This window comes from Simochromis diagramma, unplaced genomic scaffold, assembly GCF_900408965.1.
Source record: "Simochromis diagramma unplaced genomic scaffold, fSimDia1.1 OVJJ01000571.1, whole genome shotgun sequence".
In the NCBI taxonomy this organism is placed as follows: domain Eukaryota; kingdom Metazoa; phylum Chordata; class Actinopteri; order Cichliformes; family Cichlidae; genus Simochromis; species Simochromis diagramma.
In genome coordinates this window covers 3160904-3178643 of record NW_024386885.1, presented here as the reverse complement: position 1 = coordinate 3178643, position 17740 = coordinate 3160904, and the positions used below count along the sequence as shown (strand labels likewise).

At 48.2% G+C, this 17740-nt stretch overlaps 1 protein-coding gene across 6 annotated transcripts in view; it reads left to right on the top strand.

Moving 5' to 3' along the window:
• Positions 1 to 17740, top strand: part of LOC120734624 (SH3 and PX domain-containing protein 2A-like) — a 96758-nt gene that overhangs the window by 1685 nt on the left and 77333 nt on the right. For 4 of the 6 annotated variants that reach the window (XM_040033546.1, XM_040033551.1, XM_040033540.1 and 1 more), the window contains exon 2: positions 11046 to 11126. In XM_040033546.1, the coding sequence (XP_039889480.1) occupies positions 11046 to 11126 (81 nt within the window). Of the gene's footprint in view, positions 1 to 4694; positions 6081 to 6111; positions 9903 to 11045; positions 11127 to 17740 lie in introns of those variants that run through there. The other 2 variants (XM_040033547.1, XM_040033548.1) reach the window with 2 other exon arrangements.

Here is a 17740-nt window from a genome sequence, read left to right as displayed (position 1 = left end):
CTCACGAGCATGACACATTCACGGTAACGAGTCCGTGTTACCGTCCTTTACAGACAGCTGAGCGTTTCCTCTTACTTCTGTCAAGAATCTGTTTCATTCTTGAGGAAACGATGCTCCAGTTAAAAGAAGTTTCCTGCAGATGTTCATGTCTCAGCCTGATGACTTCCCTGTGGTGGAAGCCCCCAACCCCGGTGCTCCGTTTGAAGCAGCATTTTCCTTCAGAACTCACAGATGACTTCAAACACACAAGGAAAGGCGAGCAGCGCCTAAACGCTGCAACAGTGAAGATAATACCAGTAATACTACAGTAATGTGTCCTCGTCGTGTGGGGTTAGGCTGCTGTTGGTTCTTGATGGAGATTTTCTCCACTTAAAGCGATGCAGGGTGTAGCATCTAGTCCTTTTACTGAATCAGACTGTTTCTACAATGTGTCCTTTCTGAATCTCGTTTTAACGCATATATTTGTGTTTGTGAAGCACTTTGTAGCTCTGGGTTTTGTCACACAAACAGCTGTCAGTATTTATTAGAAGTTACTGTAGAGTGACCTGTACAGAGGGTCTCTGCCTCTCAGCCTGTAACAGCTCAATGAATAAGTGGAGGATGATGGTAGATGGATGGGTGGATGTTGGGTGGATGTGTTGTGAGATGATGTCCAGGCAGGAGCAGCAGGAGACTTTCAGCACAGGGTAAACATGATAATCTGCTCGCTCCATGTGTCTCACGGCTGTGTTCGAGCAGCTGCTACTAGAACAAAACCAGATTCTGTTTAATGCAAGAGGACGGCGATAAAGTTGCTGCTCTCTCTGCTGTGTTTGTGCTGCAAACCTTACATCGTTGTGCGTCGTATCCAGGGGTCAGATGGCCTGTCGTAGACTCACAGAGCGGTTCCTTCTTATTTAAAAGGATCTTCTCGCTTTACCTTCTGACTTGCACTCATCAGAAAAGTGCAGGAGGCTCAGCTCCCCCTGAGTTTGTAGGAGTGTGCTCTCACCGAGTGACCGAATGAGTTTACGGTGATGTTCGGTGAGCTGTTATTGTCTGTAATCTCAAGTAATCTCGAGCAGAGCGCGTCCTCGCTGACAGGCCATTCGACGTGTCGGACATCGCAGCCGTGATAAAATCTCGTACGGCCGTCACTATCGGCTCCGTCTGGAGAAGAAGCTCTTTTTTAACCAGGAAGCTGAAGTTTAAGTTGATGTCAAATCATGAGAGGATAAATTCTGTACATTAAACCTCTTTGTTTGAAAGCTCGTGCCAAAGTGAGATGACCCTGCTCCGCACTGAGCATGTGCAGAGCAGGTTTGTGCACAGTGGCTTGATTTTATTCGTGTGAAAGCCAGATCGGTTCACCCTCGATAACCTGTAATAATCCTTTTTGCAGTCATGTGCTGGCTGAAAAAAAAAAAGCCAGTTGCTGTTAATGTTGTATTTAATCTCTTAAAGGCCTCGTTGCATCAAACCTCTTTCCTGTAGGAATCTCGGTCACTTTATTCTCCACTTTCTGGACCAAGCGAACCCTCGTGACAGGCTCCAGTGGTTATTATTACTTTCCTGAAGCTCACCTCCTGTGGCCTCGCTCATCAATACCACACTTGTTATAAGCGTGACAGCGAGAGTTTGTGCCGGAGCTCTGCACCTCACATCCCCGCTTCAGATCCTATTTCGAGCTCATAAACAAGTCAAAATAAATGACCACCATGAAAGGAACACGATCTTGCTCATATGCAATTACATTCCTGCAGGCCCTTAGGCTCAGTGATATGTGGACACAATTAGCGCACTTATTCTCCTCAGTGTGCCGGGACACAACGAACCTGCTGCAGAAAACGAAGGAAGATAAAAAACCTTGTTTTCAATCATTTAAGGCCTGTTTAGGAGCACGTGACACGTCCAGCGTCGCAGCACAGTTCTGCAGTGCACACAGACTGTAAATAAAAGATGCAACTGCCTCAATGTCACCAGTTGGCTGCCACCGTCTTAGCTTTCTGAAAACCAGGAGTGAGCATGTTTGGAGATGGGGCTGGAGTGCTAAGTTAGTACTAATGCTAGCTAAGCTAGGGCTAGCTAGGGTTAGCACGGTGCAGAGAGCTGCAGTGATGGTTTGGAGACGATGGAAGATGTTCAGATGTTTACTGGGAGTGAGCAGCATGGACAGGGTTAGAGATCAGTCCGTCAGAGTGACTCTGGGTGGATATACTGGACAGAGGACGATGAAGAAGGAGCTGCCAGGCAGGAGGAAAAGAGGAAGACCTCACAGGAGATTCGTGGGCTGGTGTGACTGAGGAGGACAGTAGGGATGGAGGGACGAGCGACGGCTCTGCTGTGGTGACCCAAAAGAAGACGACCACCCTGTGTGGAGCCATCCGTTGGACCTGATTGGAGCTACTTTTACCTGCAGTGACACTTCAGTCAAAGCAGCCACATCTCCTCATATGGATGAGTTTCAAAAACACACAAAATATTCCTTTACTTCTGTTCTGTTGGGATAAAGGCAGGAAAACCAGGTGGTGCAGATGTAGTCAGCTGTCACTGCACCAGATCTTCGCTCTGTCCTGCCTTATCCACTGATACATTAAACATAGAAGTGACAGATTAAGAAGCAGGGATGGAAACCACTATCTTAGCTTAGTTTAAGATATTAGGATGGTAAAAGTCACCGTCTCCTGTGTCCCGCTGCTTTTGGACGGAGCTCGGCTGGCCGGTTGCTCCTGTCTGCAGTGTTTGTGCTCATTAGCATGAAAATAACTGGAGCTAAGCTGATCTCTGTGCGCCTCCAGCTCCATACTTAACACACAGACAGGAGATCAGTCTTCTAAGCTCGCTCTCGGCAGGAAAGCGAATAAATGCACTCCTCAGAACGTCAAATTATTCCTCAAAAACACACACGGAAAGCAAATAATTATTCTTAGCAGGCTAATTGAAAATACACCCACAGGCAGGTGCTCGGAGACACTGAATTAATGGTCTACTGTTGATAATATAGACACGGTTTCAGTGCAGCGCGGGCTCTTTCTCCCTTAGAGTGGATTAGTCGTGTAACACGAGCTTCCCAAATCGGTCCTGCTCTATAGGAAGGCTTGCTGAGCGCGATCCAGGCCACTCGTGTGTGCAGTGAAGGCGTAAGAGGAGCTTCTTCTCAGAGCCGTACTGTGTTTGGAGCTCCACGGTCTCAGCGGGCTAGTCTGTGGCCTAGTTTCCCTAGCTACCCGGTCTCAAGGGACGAGGCGAGTCACTGTGAGGAGAGAAAAGTGGGAGGCGGGGCGAGAGGGAAGCGGAGAAGACGAGAGGAAGACACAATCTGTGGCAAACACTGAATCCCATTTGTAATGTTTGTGAAACCAGCTGGAAATGCTTATCCTGTGGGAGGGGAGGGGGGGATTACAGCCCGGCTTTTGTCAGAGGGGAAACTGGACCGCTGAGTCGCAAACACGAATCAAACACACACTTTTTTAAAGGGTTTGTGTACTTGCAGCAGAGGAGGTGATGAAAGAGAAAGCAGGCCGGGCACGGCCATGTTTACTTTAAGCTTCTGTTTCCCTACAAGTCCCAGTCCCATAACGTTTCATTTTCCAGAGACTCCTGCGCTGCGCCGAGGCCCAGGCTGGAAGACGCTGTTATTTGGCGCCGTAAAACATCTCTTCAGAGGGCCGTCCACACTCGCATGTTTATTGGCCTATCAAACACAGGCTGATATCTCAGTAAAAAGAGCGCCTTTTTTCCAGACTCGCCTCTAACTGGGAAGACGACGGTTTACGAGGCCGCCTGCTTTTTGTTTGGGAGAGGTTGTTGAGCAGCGGGCGGCGGCTGGTGTCAGCGCGTTTGAGGCGGGCGCCGTCATGCCGTGCTGATATCACCAGGACCTCGGGGTCGTTTTCGTGCGTTTGATGATCGAGGAAAGAACGACGACTGCGTTTTTGGTGAAGGCACGTGTGTGAACACCTCCTGGCGATGACGTCATAACTGGAGCTGATGAGAGGTGGCGTGCGTGTGGACATCATGTGTGGCCTGCACGGTGCTGGCTTTGGTTTTGTTCTTTGGGAAACGGTTGGATCTTATGTGAGCGAGCAGGCGGAGTGACGGAGGGAGATGGAGTTGGCTTGCAGCTCTTTTCATGAGATTAACAGATAGTCAGGGAAACTGGTTAAAACATTATTAGAATTAGATGCTGCTTCTCTCCCAAAGCACAAGGATGACTTTACGAGGAATATTTGAGCGCAATCAGCTACAGTACAGCAGCAGTTAGACTCAGTCACACGAATACGTCAGTTTAAACAGTTAATCCAGTGACTTAGACTGTTGCTGTAGCTGGCAGTTGGAAGATAAACTCCCATCAGTTTGGTTTCCAGAGGCAGCGGTTAGCAGCTATCAGCAGGAAGCTGCAGACAAAGCCAACAGACATCACCTGTCAGATTAAAGCGCAGGTGTGCTGGTAGTCTGACGTGCACATCCCTGGGAATCACTACTGTGATTGGCCTGTTCAGTAACGTTTGGTTCCTCCTCAATTCAGTTTTATTTATACAGCTTCAAATCACAACAGCAGTCGCCTCAAGGAGCTTTATATTGTACAGTAGACCCTACAATATCACCCAACAATCATATGACCCCCTATGAGCAGCACTCTGGCGACAGTGGGAAGGAAAAACTCCCTTTTAACAGGAAGAAACCTCCAGCAGAACCAGGCTCAGGGAGGGGCGGGGCCATCTGCTGTGATTGGTTGGGGTGAGAGAAGGAAGACAGGATAAAGACATGCTGTGTGTTTCCTGCTCCTATTTCTCTGCTGTTTTTGAATTTATCAGGAAGAGAATAACAATCGTCAATATGAGGAAGAATAGTTGTGATATAAAACACATATATATGATATAAAACACATATATATGATATAAAACACCAGGACGTGACAGTACTGCGCCTGCACAAGCATAAAGCTGAGCAGTGATGGCGGCCTCTTACGTGGGCTCTGCAGAGATTCCCCACAGCAGCTGAAATCAGACGTGCTCCTCACAGGTTACCTCCAGCGCCTGCAGACGCTCTACAGCCCTGTGCCACTGACGTCTCAGGAAGCCCAAAGCAGGGAGAGGAGGAACATGATTGGACTCGTGCTGCTCTGTCTGTTCTTCGTCTTACGGTTTCCTGTTGATGTGCTGAATCTCTTCAGGCCTCAAATGAAGGCTCGGTGATCTTCCGTGGAAACAGCGGCTCGCTCCGTGCTGTCCCTGCTTTTAGTTTGACCTCACGTGTCTCTGCCCGTCAGGCTGCACAGGTTGTGAAGTCTTTGCGACCAGCGCGTCTGTAACTTGGGTTGTGGCGCTGTCAGCCGTCTAACGTTGCTCTGGGTTTCTCACACGAGCGCCGATGTTCAGACTGAGACCAGCTAAAATTCAATAACCGGGAATCCGCCGTGCAGGGCCCGCCTTTGAAGCGGCGTTGGCAGAGTGATTTATTTGAGCGCACGACCTTGTCTGCTTTTTCACTTCGCTGGAATCTAATATGGAATAACTTGAGAATTGTTCTTGTGTATTGTGCAATTGTATTAAGGAGGCTTCAGAGGTGCACAGGACTTTACCTGCTGAGCAGACACTTCCTGCGGCCGCAGCTCGGGCACGCGAGGCGTGACCGGGCCCCTTCAAAGCGGCTCGCTGACAGTTTCGAAGCATCGCTGCGGCGTCCTGCTGCGTGGCTGCTAAAGGCCACAGCTTTGGCTGCATCTGTGGAGGGGTTTCCAGAGGCTCGAGAATGAGCCTGTCCTACAGTTCGCGTCGCTGCTTTGACATTTTTGTCAGCAAACAGCTTTAAAGCTTTACCGTCAGTTGCTAACCTCTCGACTAAGTGACCCTATTAGACTCGAGTATATTTAGACCAGCTCCATGTGGAAAGACTTGAATTTTTCCAGCTCGATTTTTTTCTTTGATGGTCTGAAAGCATGCCGCCCGTCTGTTTTATAAGTTCCTTTAAATATAGTTTAGGCGGGGTTCAGCGCATTTAGTGGCTGGGCCCACATTCAGGGCCCCACCAAGAGCTCGGCTCCTTTGCCTTCTTGTCCTGGAAACGGCGAGGCTGGGTCCTGGCTCTTCTCCGACGCTGTAAGTTTTGTTTTTGTGTTTTTATACGTTCTCCATGATCTGCGATTGTCGATGAATTATTTTAACGTCCTGGTAATTAGAGGAGCGCTCTACAGAGGCGAGGCGGGGGGAAATAAAGCGAGCTGTAAGCTCGGCGTGAATATTCATAACCGGTTCAGACGAACACGATGAAATAATCAGAGGTCCAATTTGTTCAGTCGTAAGAACTCGTGTTTCTGTCGTTGCTTCAGAGCATGAATAAAACTTTTGTTTTCAAGCAGCTCTCCCTCTGTGGGATTAGCAGATGTGTGAGTGCTTTTCTTCCTATCTGGGACGTGCTTCCCTCCCAGGCCTCGTTTTTCGGGAGTTTTTTCCCCACGTTTTTGTTTACGCTCTTTATGAATCTTTTTTTCTGACTGGTTTGAAGGACGAACACGTCAGTGCTGTGGCGCCTGATGAGAAGCTTCTATTCTTACATATATATCTTATGTATTTCTCCTATTCTGTAGCAGCTGTGGGCTGTTTCTCACGTCAGTCTCACCTCATTGTTTCCTAATCTCGTGGTTTTAGCGTCAAACTCCTTCCTGTTTCCAGATGCAGGCCTGGTTATTATCAGCTCACTGTTAGAAACCCCGAGATCACGCAGATGTTTTAATGTGGCCACCTCACACAAATCTCAGCCTCGGTTTTGGCCTTGCAGCAATGCCTGGTCCTGCTGCTGTGCAGCAATCGCAGCTTTTTTAGCTCCCTGTCTGTGGTGATGAAAAATGTATGCGAGTTAATTTGCAGATTTGCATTTATTTAACAGGCAGACAGATTATTTCCTAACTGACATTTGAGTGAGTCAATCAAACAGTTGATTCGGGGCATTTATGCTCTCACGACTGGGCGGACTCGAGCTCTGAGTCATCTCAGCTCGCCTTATTTTAGTTGCATGAGTGTCTGGAAAATGCAGCTACCATGTAAAATGCAAACAGAAATGATACAAATGTAATTAGCAGCCAATCAGACGATGTTTGCTGCTAGATTTATCCTGAGAGGCGGCAGCGGCGGGGCCGAGCGTGTGCGGTTTATTCCAGGGAGTGGGAGGGCGTTCGGTTAAAGCGTGATATTTTGGGCTCGAGCAGACCCGGGACCTCGTCGGTTGTGTTTTTCACTGCGGTTGCCATCACATGCCCATCTGCTTCTGGGGTTTGGATCCTTTCACTGAGTCCACATCCTCCCGCCTGGCTCACGTCTTACACTTAAGCTCAGCACGGATTTTCATCCGAGTCGAATTGAGTGGTCCAGATGCATGATGGGAGGATGATAGTCTGGCATGCCATTAAGGTCAGAGGAGTTTATAGAGCACTCGTTTACACACAGCCACTTGGTAAAATTGCACTGCTGCGTGCTGTTAGATCCAAGTCTGTGTTGGCTGCTTCATGTCGAAGTACTGCTGCAGAGACATGACAAAGACTCGCTTTACGCACACAGTTTGCTCCCACACTCGATCATCCAGGCTGATCCTCGTCACATGGTTCTGTCTGACGTCAGCATGACATCAGCATGACATCAGCATGACATCAGCATGACATCAGCATGCCAGCGCTGCAGTTTTCAACTCTGGAAACAGAGAAAAGTCCAAACTCTATCATGAGCTGTTTTTCTAGGACTTACCTGACCGATGTCAGCCCATCTTTAACCTCCACGCTACAGCCTGACAAGCCCGTCGGCGTGACATCGACTTGCACTGATGGAGGACAGGGCAGCTCCCTTACTTAACCCACTCAACAGTGGGAATGCGTCCACAGCAGACAGTGTCCAGCTGTGTCCTACATATTAGACAGTTGCGGAAAACATCCCCAAATTATGCAAAGTTCATGGGAAAAATGTCTTTTGTAGCCCAGAGGAACGTGTAACTCTTTTTTTTTTTTCCCTGGAAGTTTCAAAGTAATTTGAGTTAGAAAAGGTCGTGGAGGAATCGCATTTCAACTTAATTAAACTTAAACCTTTCAGTACGCCTGGAATCAGATTTGAGTTCGTAGAAACTTCATTAATGGCAACGACTTCACGTCTTTAGGCGTGTAGGTCGAGCTGACCTGCTGAAGATCAAACAGAAAGTCAGGATGGAGAAAAAAACGACGATCAGTAACTCAAATGACTGCTAGTTACAGCTACGGTATCTCTGAACAGCACAGCAGATAAGAACAGGAAACTGAGGCCAAGCTTCACGCAGACTCCTCTAAATCAGAAACCTTTGCCTGGTCTGATGAGTCTCAAAGTTTAAAGACGGGAGGGTCAGAAGTCTGAGTGTTGTTTTATGGTCTTTATCATGGCTGAATCTGAGCCACGGGAATGAAGCGATCTTCTTTGGTGACCCCGTCATCCAGGTTCAGCATCGCGTCACTCTGTAGGTAATCATATAGACAGCGATGCCGTAGTTATTTAGACGTTTTTACATTCAGCGCCTCGTCGTCTTCATCGTGCTGCTCAGCTGTTACTGAGCACAGCGACTCTGATGAATCTAACAGTGGTACAGATATTTGAATCGCACCGGCTTAAACACAGTGATGGCACTGCTGTTATAAACTGTTTTTAAATTTAAAAATAATCGTCATTCAGCAAAAATAAGCTGTGAGAAGAGCCAGGGGCAGAACCTCCATCCTCCCTCAGGCCAAGTCTGATGTGTGCTGCCAAGAGCACATGTTTGTGTTTCTGCTTCCTTATTTATGATTACATGAAGCTTTGAAGGGACGAGGCCTCGTGTTACCCGAGGACACCTCAACCAGCAGCTGATTTAGCTTCAGAAACTCTTTTCTTCGATATTAAGGAGCAGTAAAACGAGCTCTTTGCTTCTTCTCACGAATGCTTGTTACGCTACAGAAGTCACACAGACACTTGGATGTTGCTGACGGTGGCTGGAGCCATTTTTGGGACTCAGCGTGACCCCGGGAGCACATTTTCATAGCAGTAAATGCCAGAGGTAATCACTGTGGCGACACCCCACCGTGCACGTTTGTCGTGTGACAGTTGCAGCTTCTGCATGCCAGCAGCCGTGTTTGCATGAGAGTGAACGTACCGCAGCGGCGAGGCCTTTTAACCCTCCGCCTTTGTTGCGGAAGTTCCTTTGTTCGGGCTGTTGCCCTTCCTGCGTCAACGTTGAGGCTTTTGACTCAACCTCATTCATCTCGCCGCTGCTTTTGAGACTCTTGGCAGGTACGGAGGGTTGGAGTGACGGCGTAAGATCAGTCCCAAAAGATGGCGTCTGCTGAAACAAAGAGCAGCAATGGCTCACCGGGGAAACGCACACCGCCTGTTTGATGCTATACGTGAGGCAAAGGCAGTTGTTTGCGCTGCGTCTAGGCCACTTTACTGAAATGCTTTGGCTGGGTGACAGTGCTGTTTTACTTGTATGTAGCTTATAAGTACAGCAGCAGCACCACAAGTGAAGTTTGGATCGTCTCTGGCAACAGCAGAGGGAAAAACCTTCATCCTAGATTTGAAACCACGATAAACGTCAGTGTCTCTTCATCATAGTTACCATCGTTACCTTGACTTCAGCAGCTTTAGTTGCCTCAAACCTGCAAGAACTAAAGTCCAGAGACGACGACCACGAGTCTGACCGGGGGTTCCTCCCACAGCCAAAATACTTTCATTGTCTAAACGTAAGGAGAACTACAAACGTCGTGATGGGGCAACGACTGGAAACTGAACCTGAACTAAAAAGAAACAAATCAAGTTAACTGGCAACATGTCACACGATCGGGTACAAAAAGAGCATCTTTGAGAATCAGACTGTGCATCTACAAGCTGTGGAAGACTTTCAGTTTTGAAGAATCAAAGTCACTTTTAACCACGAAGGTGAACTTTTATGTAAAAATGAGCCTTTTTTCTGTTAAGCAAACATTTGTAATGAAGGTTTGTGTCTGACTTGCTGTCCACTGTATTTCCATCCATTAGGAACCTGAATAGGTGTTCTCAGCATTTCTGTATTTGCATTTAGCGTGTTTCATATTCGGCCTGCACGGAACAGGAAGCACTTTGTGCAGCCTTACGTGTTGCTTGGTGAACAGCTGTTTCACATAAATTGCTAATAAACACATTCAGAGATGATTTTAATATTTATTCTCACTTCCTGTCATTTTGGCGGTGGCGTTGTTTTAACATTTTTTCTCGGGGCCGACTAAAACCTCTTTGGGCTGCGCCAAAACCTCCTTTATGCGGGAAAAACGTTGTTTTATTGACCATCTTCAATTGTGCCCACGGCAGCTCGAGCTTGCAGTCTGTTACGTAACAGCTTATCCACTCGAGTAATTTCACATCCAGGTCTTCTCTGAGCGCCTTTATAACAGCAATTGAAAGATCCCACCTGCTCTTAACGTCTCTGATGAAAATTTCCTGGCCTCTGGATCCGTTACCTTGGTTATCTATGTTTCATTAGATTAGAGATGATGGCAGCATCACTTAGCTCCTCTTGACAGATAAATGGACTCTATCTCAATCTTATCAGGCCTCTCAGGGCTGCAGCGTGGCTTCATCTGGCGGGGTAAAGGCTGCCAGGTCAGTGTGCGGGGAAAAGAGGGATGATGTCACCGTCCATCCTGTGGCTGGATGGCGGTTTTATGACCGTCAGCTACTGTGATGCATCAGTGCTTTAGGCGAACGATTGCGAGTTTGTTTCCAGCAGAGCAGCTGGACAGACAGAAACCATCACCATCACCATTACCAAGCGTCCCTCTATCAGCCCTCAGCCAGGCTGTTGTTGTTGCATTGAAACCCAACCTTGTGCAACTCGAGAAAGAACCTCACACCGTAGGTGCATCTATGTGTGCATCTATGTGTGCATCTATGTGGTGCTTCGTTTCTGTCACATGTGCTGCGTTTGTGACTTTCACAGTCCAAGCTTGTGCGCTTTTGTTTCAGGTGGAAGTGTTGAACAAGTCTTCTAGATTTAAAAGATTAAACCAAGCTGCAGTTTTAACTTTGCCTTCTTTGTCTTTGCAGGTGTATCTCATCAATGTCACCTACTCGGACAACACCTCCCACATCATCTACAGAAGATACAGCAAATTCTTTGACCTACAGGTAATCCCCCGTCAGCCTCGCCCCGCTCTGCTGCCCTGTGTGGGCCGTGCTTGGATTGAAGTCCCCGACGCTGCCGCCGCCCGCTGGTGTATTCTTCAGCAGGTCGAGCGTGTGAACTTGCAGCATTGTTTTGTATAGATTAATGTGTAAACCTGGCACCCGTTTGCTGCTGCTGCCGTGTCTCTGGCCGTGTTCGCCACACCTCGCCGCCTCAATGAATCGATGTGTGAGTTAGTAATTGGCGGGGGAGCGGGGGAGACGTGGCTTGTATGCCTCAGCCTGCACCTCTCTCTCCTCCCGCTCTTCTTCTTCCTTTCTCGTCTCGTCGCTGGCTTGGCCTCAAAACGTCAGGGAGCTGACAGGCCTTTTTTATGGTACAAGCAAGAAAGCCACATGGAAGTCAAATTGAATGTACCAGGCTTTGCAGTGGCTTGTCGTTAGATGCTACGCGCTGCTCTGATTGGTGGCTTCTTTAAATAGAGCCTCGTACGGAGGAGGCTTTTTTCTGCTTTGCTGTCTTGGCTCAGACGCTTTACTCCCTTGTTTAAAATGTTTTTGCGGTGTCTCTTTGGGACTATTTATTTTGGAATGAGGCAGGAGTGGGAATGAAAACCTTTCCTGTATCTTTCACATGGACTCTTCCATACTGGGAGAATGTTTATGTGCACTCCGTCAGCCCCCTCGCACCTTTGCCCTACTGCAAGCTGATACCATATGTAGAGTGCACCAGGGGTCTACCAATAACTACTAAATATAACAGAGCCATAGTGTGAGAGTTACAGGGAGCACATCTCAATAGCTCCAGTGTGCTCGTCCAGCAGGGAACGATGTTTCAATCCGCAGAGGAAAAGTCCTTTCTGAAAGGTCCCATTGATGACCAGTGAGAAATGGACCCTCACCCCTACTGCAGCTGATTAGTCCCAAACTGGAATAAAGAGAGAGGTAGAGTAATAAACACAGAACAGTATGAATGCTTCATACACTCAGAAAGAACAAAGTTCCTCATTGTAGTGGTTGAACAGCGGCCCTCTGAGGCACTACTTTGTGTAGGTGGACTTATTCACACCTTTGTGGTTTGTACTCGAACCTGTGGTGACAGTATTTTTTTGGTTTGGTGGCAAAACTAGTTACAGTCTGTGATTAAACCTGCAACTCTAACAGTGAAAATAATATTTATCCAATGTCTTTGTGTATTTTGCCAAACACAGAGATCACAGATTGTGCAAGATGTGGTGCAAATACGCACCTTTTTAAAAAACGTGTTCCTTTCTGGTTCTTAAATGTCCACAAATGCCATAAGTAGCCTCAGACGGCACATTTGTGGCGGTTGTACCTGTGGGGACGTGAGTGGACTGTGGATTTATCACAGCTAATTGCTGAAATATCAGAAACAGATTGCATTAATTTCTAACTTGGCGTCATTCAGCAGTAGATTGTTAGACTGAAGGCAGACTGAAGGCAGACTGATGGCAGACTGAAGGCAGACTGATGGCAGACTGATGGCAGACTGGCTCCTTCTTATGGCAGCATTTATATCAGGTCTTAGTGACAGTGAGAGAAGTTTTTCCTATTTTCTAAAACAGTTATTAATGATAATCATTTTGTACTGATGTGGTGTTTGGTGATTCATGCCTCTAATATTCACCTCGCCTTCTACAACAGCGAGGTCCTCAAATTGCCTGGGAGGAAACTAATGAGCCTTAATGGTTCCTGGATAGCTTTGTACAAAATGACTCCGTCAGCAGCAGCACGATTGATTTTGTTAGGTATGTGAGATGTCACGGGGGCAAAGGTCGTCTAACTCGGTTCCTTCATTGAGTCAAATAAAGTCGTGTCAACAGAGTTTGGCTGCTTCTCAGTCAGCTCTGTTGTGAAGAATCTTCTGGTAAATATTTCAAACATTTTACCAAATGCCGTCTTTAAATCACACTGCAGTGCATCAGCTCCAGCACGGCTCCCCTCCTGATGTTTCCATTTCCACGGTGACATTCATGAATAAAACCACCGCTGGCAGCAGTGACAGGCCAGCTTTCTAATCCTCGTCTCTGTCGGTGTTTGCACTCAGAGTGAAGTTCTCCCTGCCGGACTTTGATCTCTCTCGATGGCTTTGATGGAGCCTTTTTGATCTCATTGTTTCCAGTGAGACCTGGAGCCTCTCCTGTCCAAACATTTATCTGCTGCGGGGTCCCCGCTGCTTTTAAGCCGCCTTGCTGTAACCGTAAGGGAGAAAAACACAGACTGGAGCTCTGAAAACTGCCGGAGAGCAGTTTAACCAAATCCTTGGCAAACACCGCTGGGATTCCAAGACAGTTTCCTAGTAATAACCAGACCGGGCTGTGTTCCTGGAAACACTGGCCACACTTCCAGGCTGCCATCCAAATGAGAGGGACCACAGATGTTGCTTTGACTGACTTTGTATAGGATGAGTCACGGAAACAGGCTCTTTATGTTGTGCTGAATGCACGGGCAGTGAAGCTCACCTGCTTTGATGTTAGACACATGAAGAGTGGTTTGAATGTAGCCAAAAACTCTGAGAAAACTGAATCTGAAGTTCACAAATCCTTCGGTTTCAAATCGCTTCTGTCTGCACAGCGCAGAGAATGTGTTAAGGTAAAAATAATAGGAGCCATATTCGTGCTATTTTGTGTCCCTCTGTGAAAAAGGAAGTCATTTACGGATAATAGAACGAATATATTAGTGCAAAGTGTTGCCAGAATTGCCCTGGAGGGAACCATTTTTTCTGCACTTTCACTCTGTTAGGAGTGTGTTGGATCCCACACTCTTTAGAGAAAAGGTTGTACCTCCGTCTGCCACCGTCGTCCATCCAGTGTCACTTTATTGGATGGTGTTTTTCTTCTGGCTGGAGCTTGGCGTTTCCCAACATTTCACTCGATGGCGTTTATGTTTAAATAATGAAAAGAGTCAAAGATAAACTGCTGCTGATGGAAGTCACAGACGTCACTATTGATTTGACATAGCATTTTAATCTAGCTGCCCTCACTATCTGGAACCAGTTTGCCAAACTGATTAATGCTGTGATTGGTGTCCAACCAGTAAAAGAGCAGGGCTGATGTGGGCTGTCAAACCAGCATCCTCCCAGTGGTGTCTGGGCCGACTCTCAGAGATGGAGGAGCTCCGTCATCTTGAAAGTAGCAGCTCGCATCTCCTTCAGTATGATTGCTCGATGTCCCGGTGAAGCTTGTTGCTGTTGCAGACGCCGACGCCTCAGCTTCGACCAGCTCACGTTCATCAGGACGACTAAAACCCCAAATCGTCATAAATAGTTGGGCTAAACTTTGTGTTTCACAGCTCGCTGGGCTCTGCTTGGTGGCAGAGTCATTGACAGTGTTTCCACTCGTCCTGGTCGAGCGCAGGGCTGTGATGCCACATGAGTTCACTTTGAAGCCTCCAGCACACATACCTGAAGCATAAGCACATACATGTGCACCAGTCCTCCTCACTGACTGGCTCTTGCTGGCTGCACGGATGTGGTTTTGACTCAGACCTGACTCGTGAGCAGCTCTGGCAGAAGTGCCCGAGTTAATCATCAGGAAACCGGGACAGGGAGCAGCCCGGGTCAGCCAGCGGTCCCGGTAGGAAAGGTGGAATGATGATGACGAGGTGATGAAGCAGTGGAGAGCTGGAACAAAAGCTTTAACGGTAAGTGACGGGACTGACGATTAAGATTCAAGCTGATGACGACGCGGTGATGCAGACGGAAGACACGAGTATTCTGATCATCTGCGTTTCTTCGAGGTCACTTTTTACAAAGCGGCCTTTTGTATTCCAGGAAGCCGTGAGGAGCGGGTGATGGCGCTCCGGGTGTCCTTGGGCCTCTGCTGAAGTTTGTCTATTTAAAGCTGTGGCGTGGCTCTCCATGTGAAAGGAGGCCTCTGACTCACGCCTTTACGAGGCTCTTCATTTGTACTCTGTCGGCACGCGCCTTCACAAGCACTCTTTTTCTTCTTCGTCCGAGTCCGCACTCGCACGAGCTTCCCTACAGCTACTGAATGTGCGGCTCAGGGAGGTTTTCATGCTACGGCTTTCCAAAAATCCCTTTTATTAGTTGCTGAGTCTCAAGGCTGGAAGCAGCTTAACAGATGCTAGCAGCAGGTTTCTGGTAAAACGGCAGCGCGTATATATTCAGCACAGCAAATTACACAGTCGCTGTGGTCAAATCGCTTACAAAGAAGGTCACTGACTCGTGAATCTCTAACCTCTATGTGGGCCGTTTGATGGAAACGTGTGTCTAGACCGCGAGGCCTTATCGGTATGCCATCCTCGAGGACAAACTGCTGAATGGACAGAGCGCTAGCTCAGCCTCGTTGTCCTTGAGGTGCTTTGTGGACGAACTGTAACTCAGCCCATTGTTTCAGGTCGAGGCTGCTTTATTTTATTTATGGGCGTGTGCGCCTGAGAGAAAAGAGAGAGGCAAAGGAAGGACACCTACACGCCAAACGCTGGACGTGTCCCTCTGAGTTACAATCAAGCAGTCGAGAAGACGGCTACAGGCCGGGTCCTCACTGGACCCAGAGCAGAGGGGGGGAGTATGCAGCGTTTCCCACAGTCACAGCGAAGCGGTCGGGAGAGGGGCTAAATTTAGGATGAATGAGCACAGTTCATTTGTTTGTGGGACGTTTCTGTGGCTTGAAAAAGTCAGCAGTGTGACTGGAAGTGTTTCAAGGAGCGAGAGAGGCGGCAGAAGGAAGCGCGACAGTCGACCTGAAACACGAAGCGTCTGTGCTGAGCAGAAAGGCTCCGCGTGGTTAAGCTGAAGGCAACATGAAGTAGCCTTTATAATGAGCACAAAGCCTCCCAACGCCAGCGTCTGTGTGTCGTCACCAGCAAACAGCCGGTTAACTGTTTCTGTGTCCTCACTCGCTTCTGATTGCTCTCGCTCCCAGACACTGGCAGCATGAAGTGCATGCTGGGAGTTGATGGCTGCACGTCTGTCACTTATTCTGTTTTCATGCCATTTTGTGGCTCGACTCAGAGGTCAGTGCAGACGTAAAGCTCTGTTTCTACAGTAGTTTTGTGTTTCTGTGCAGCGGTTTCCTCCCTCCTGCACTTCTTCTCTGCCGGTTGCAATATTTGATTAGATACGGAGGCAGCCTGCAGATAAAGGCCTCTGCACGTTCCCACAGTGTGCTTCCTCTGTTTCCTTTGCTGCCTGTTACCTGCGATGTATGTGGTAGCTGACAGTCGGCTGTCTCACTCTGCTTTTCTTTCCTCTCTCTCCTCCACGCTCAGCTGGTCAGGTTTGTGTTTCTTCTCCGCCGCTGAGCTCGGAGGGAGACTGGATGAGAACTCGGGAGAGCTCCGGCAGCTTCACGCTGAGCTTCGAACAAAGAAGTTGCTCAAGGTTTTTTTTTTGCTTTTTCATTACATTTCTGCCCAAGAATGACGAGCCTCTGTTCACCGTTTGGTGAATCACACAGTATTTATTTTACACTCCTGCGGCGTCTGTTGTTCAGAGAGGGCGGGTGGCGTTCTCTGTATGTCCGGATATTGTTGAGCACAGAGCAGCTTTCACTGTTCAGTGACTGAACAACATGTTATCAGCAGTAGGGTGAAAAATAAATACATGAAGTATAAAACATGACTCCGGCTACTGGTGAGACTGAGACGTGGAGGAAGACGGTTTGGCCCATCTGAAGCAACGCGTGTGTTCAACTTTATTTTGGGAGCTCGACAAACAGAAGACATTGTCATGACATCACTCCGACCGGGCTTCACAAACAGCTGATCGATCTGGGACTTGGTGCCCAAGCAAGAAGAACCAGGAGCTGGTGGAAGGAGACTGGAAAGTGCTCAGAGAGGCTTTGCAGGAACGCCATTCTGCAAAATCCTCCAACGACTGAGCCAATCAGGGCCTCAGTCTGTGAGGCGACTTGATCTGTGGTTGGTTGCTGGTGGGATGCAAGCCGGGGCTTGATTAATCCCGGCTGGGTCTAATGTTTAAAGACACTAACCCCCCCGTGACCCCACCACCGCAGATCGCTGAAGATGCATCCCAGAGAGATCATCTAGAAGATGGATAGATGCATCTTTCACGCGCTGCCGGGAAGCCGCTTCGCTTCAGGAACCAGATGGTGGGAATGTTTGCAGGAACGGGTCCCAGCTGAGTTGGGGGAGAGAGAACCGACGTGCAACCAGATGTTGTTGGTTTTGGTGGCGATGTTTAATGTCCACAAGCAAGAAGGGGACAAACTGAAGGGCCTGAGAGTGCTGCCAAATCAAAGACGGGAACAAAAGCAACCAGCTCACAGGATGACTAAACTACAACCTGCTGACTCCTCGCCAAGAAGAAAGCACCACTGCCTTTGCTCCTGGTGTGTGTGCAGTGTGTGTCTAAACCCGGCCCAGCCTCAGGCAGCAGCGAGTAACTGCTCCCAGTATCTGCCTGTTAGCAGAACACATCCTCCCAGTGTCTGCCTGTAGCATTTATGAACTGAATCACAGGCACAGAAAGTGCACTGCTCACATTTAATCACAGCCCACCCTGAGTCACAGCCCTGTTGGGCTTAAATAGGGCAGCAACTAGGAGGACCCACTGATTGGTGGGTTGGACTCGGCTCCCTTCCAATCAGTAATAAATGCAGCGAGGAAGCGGA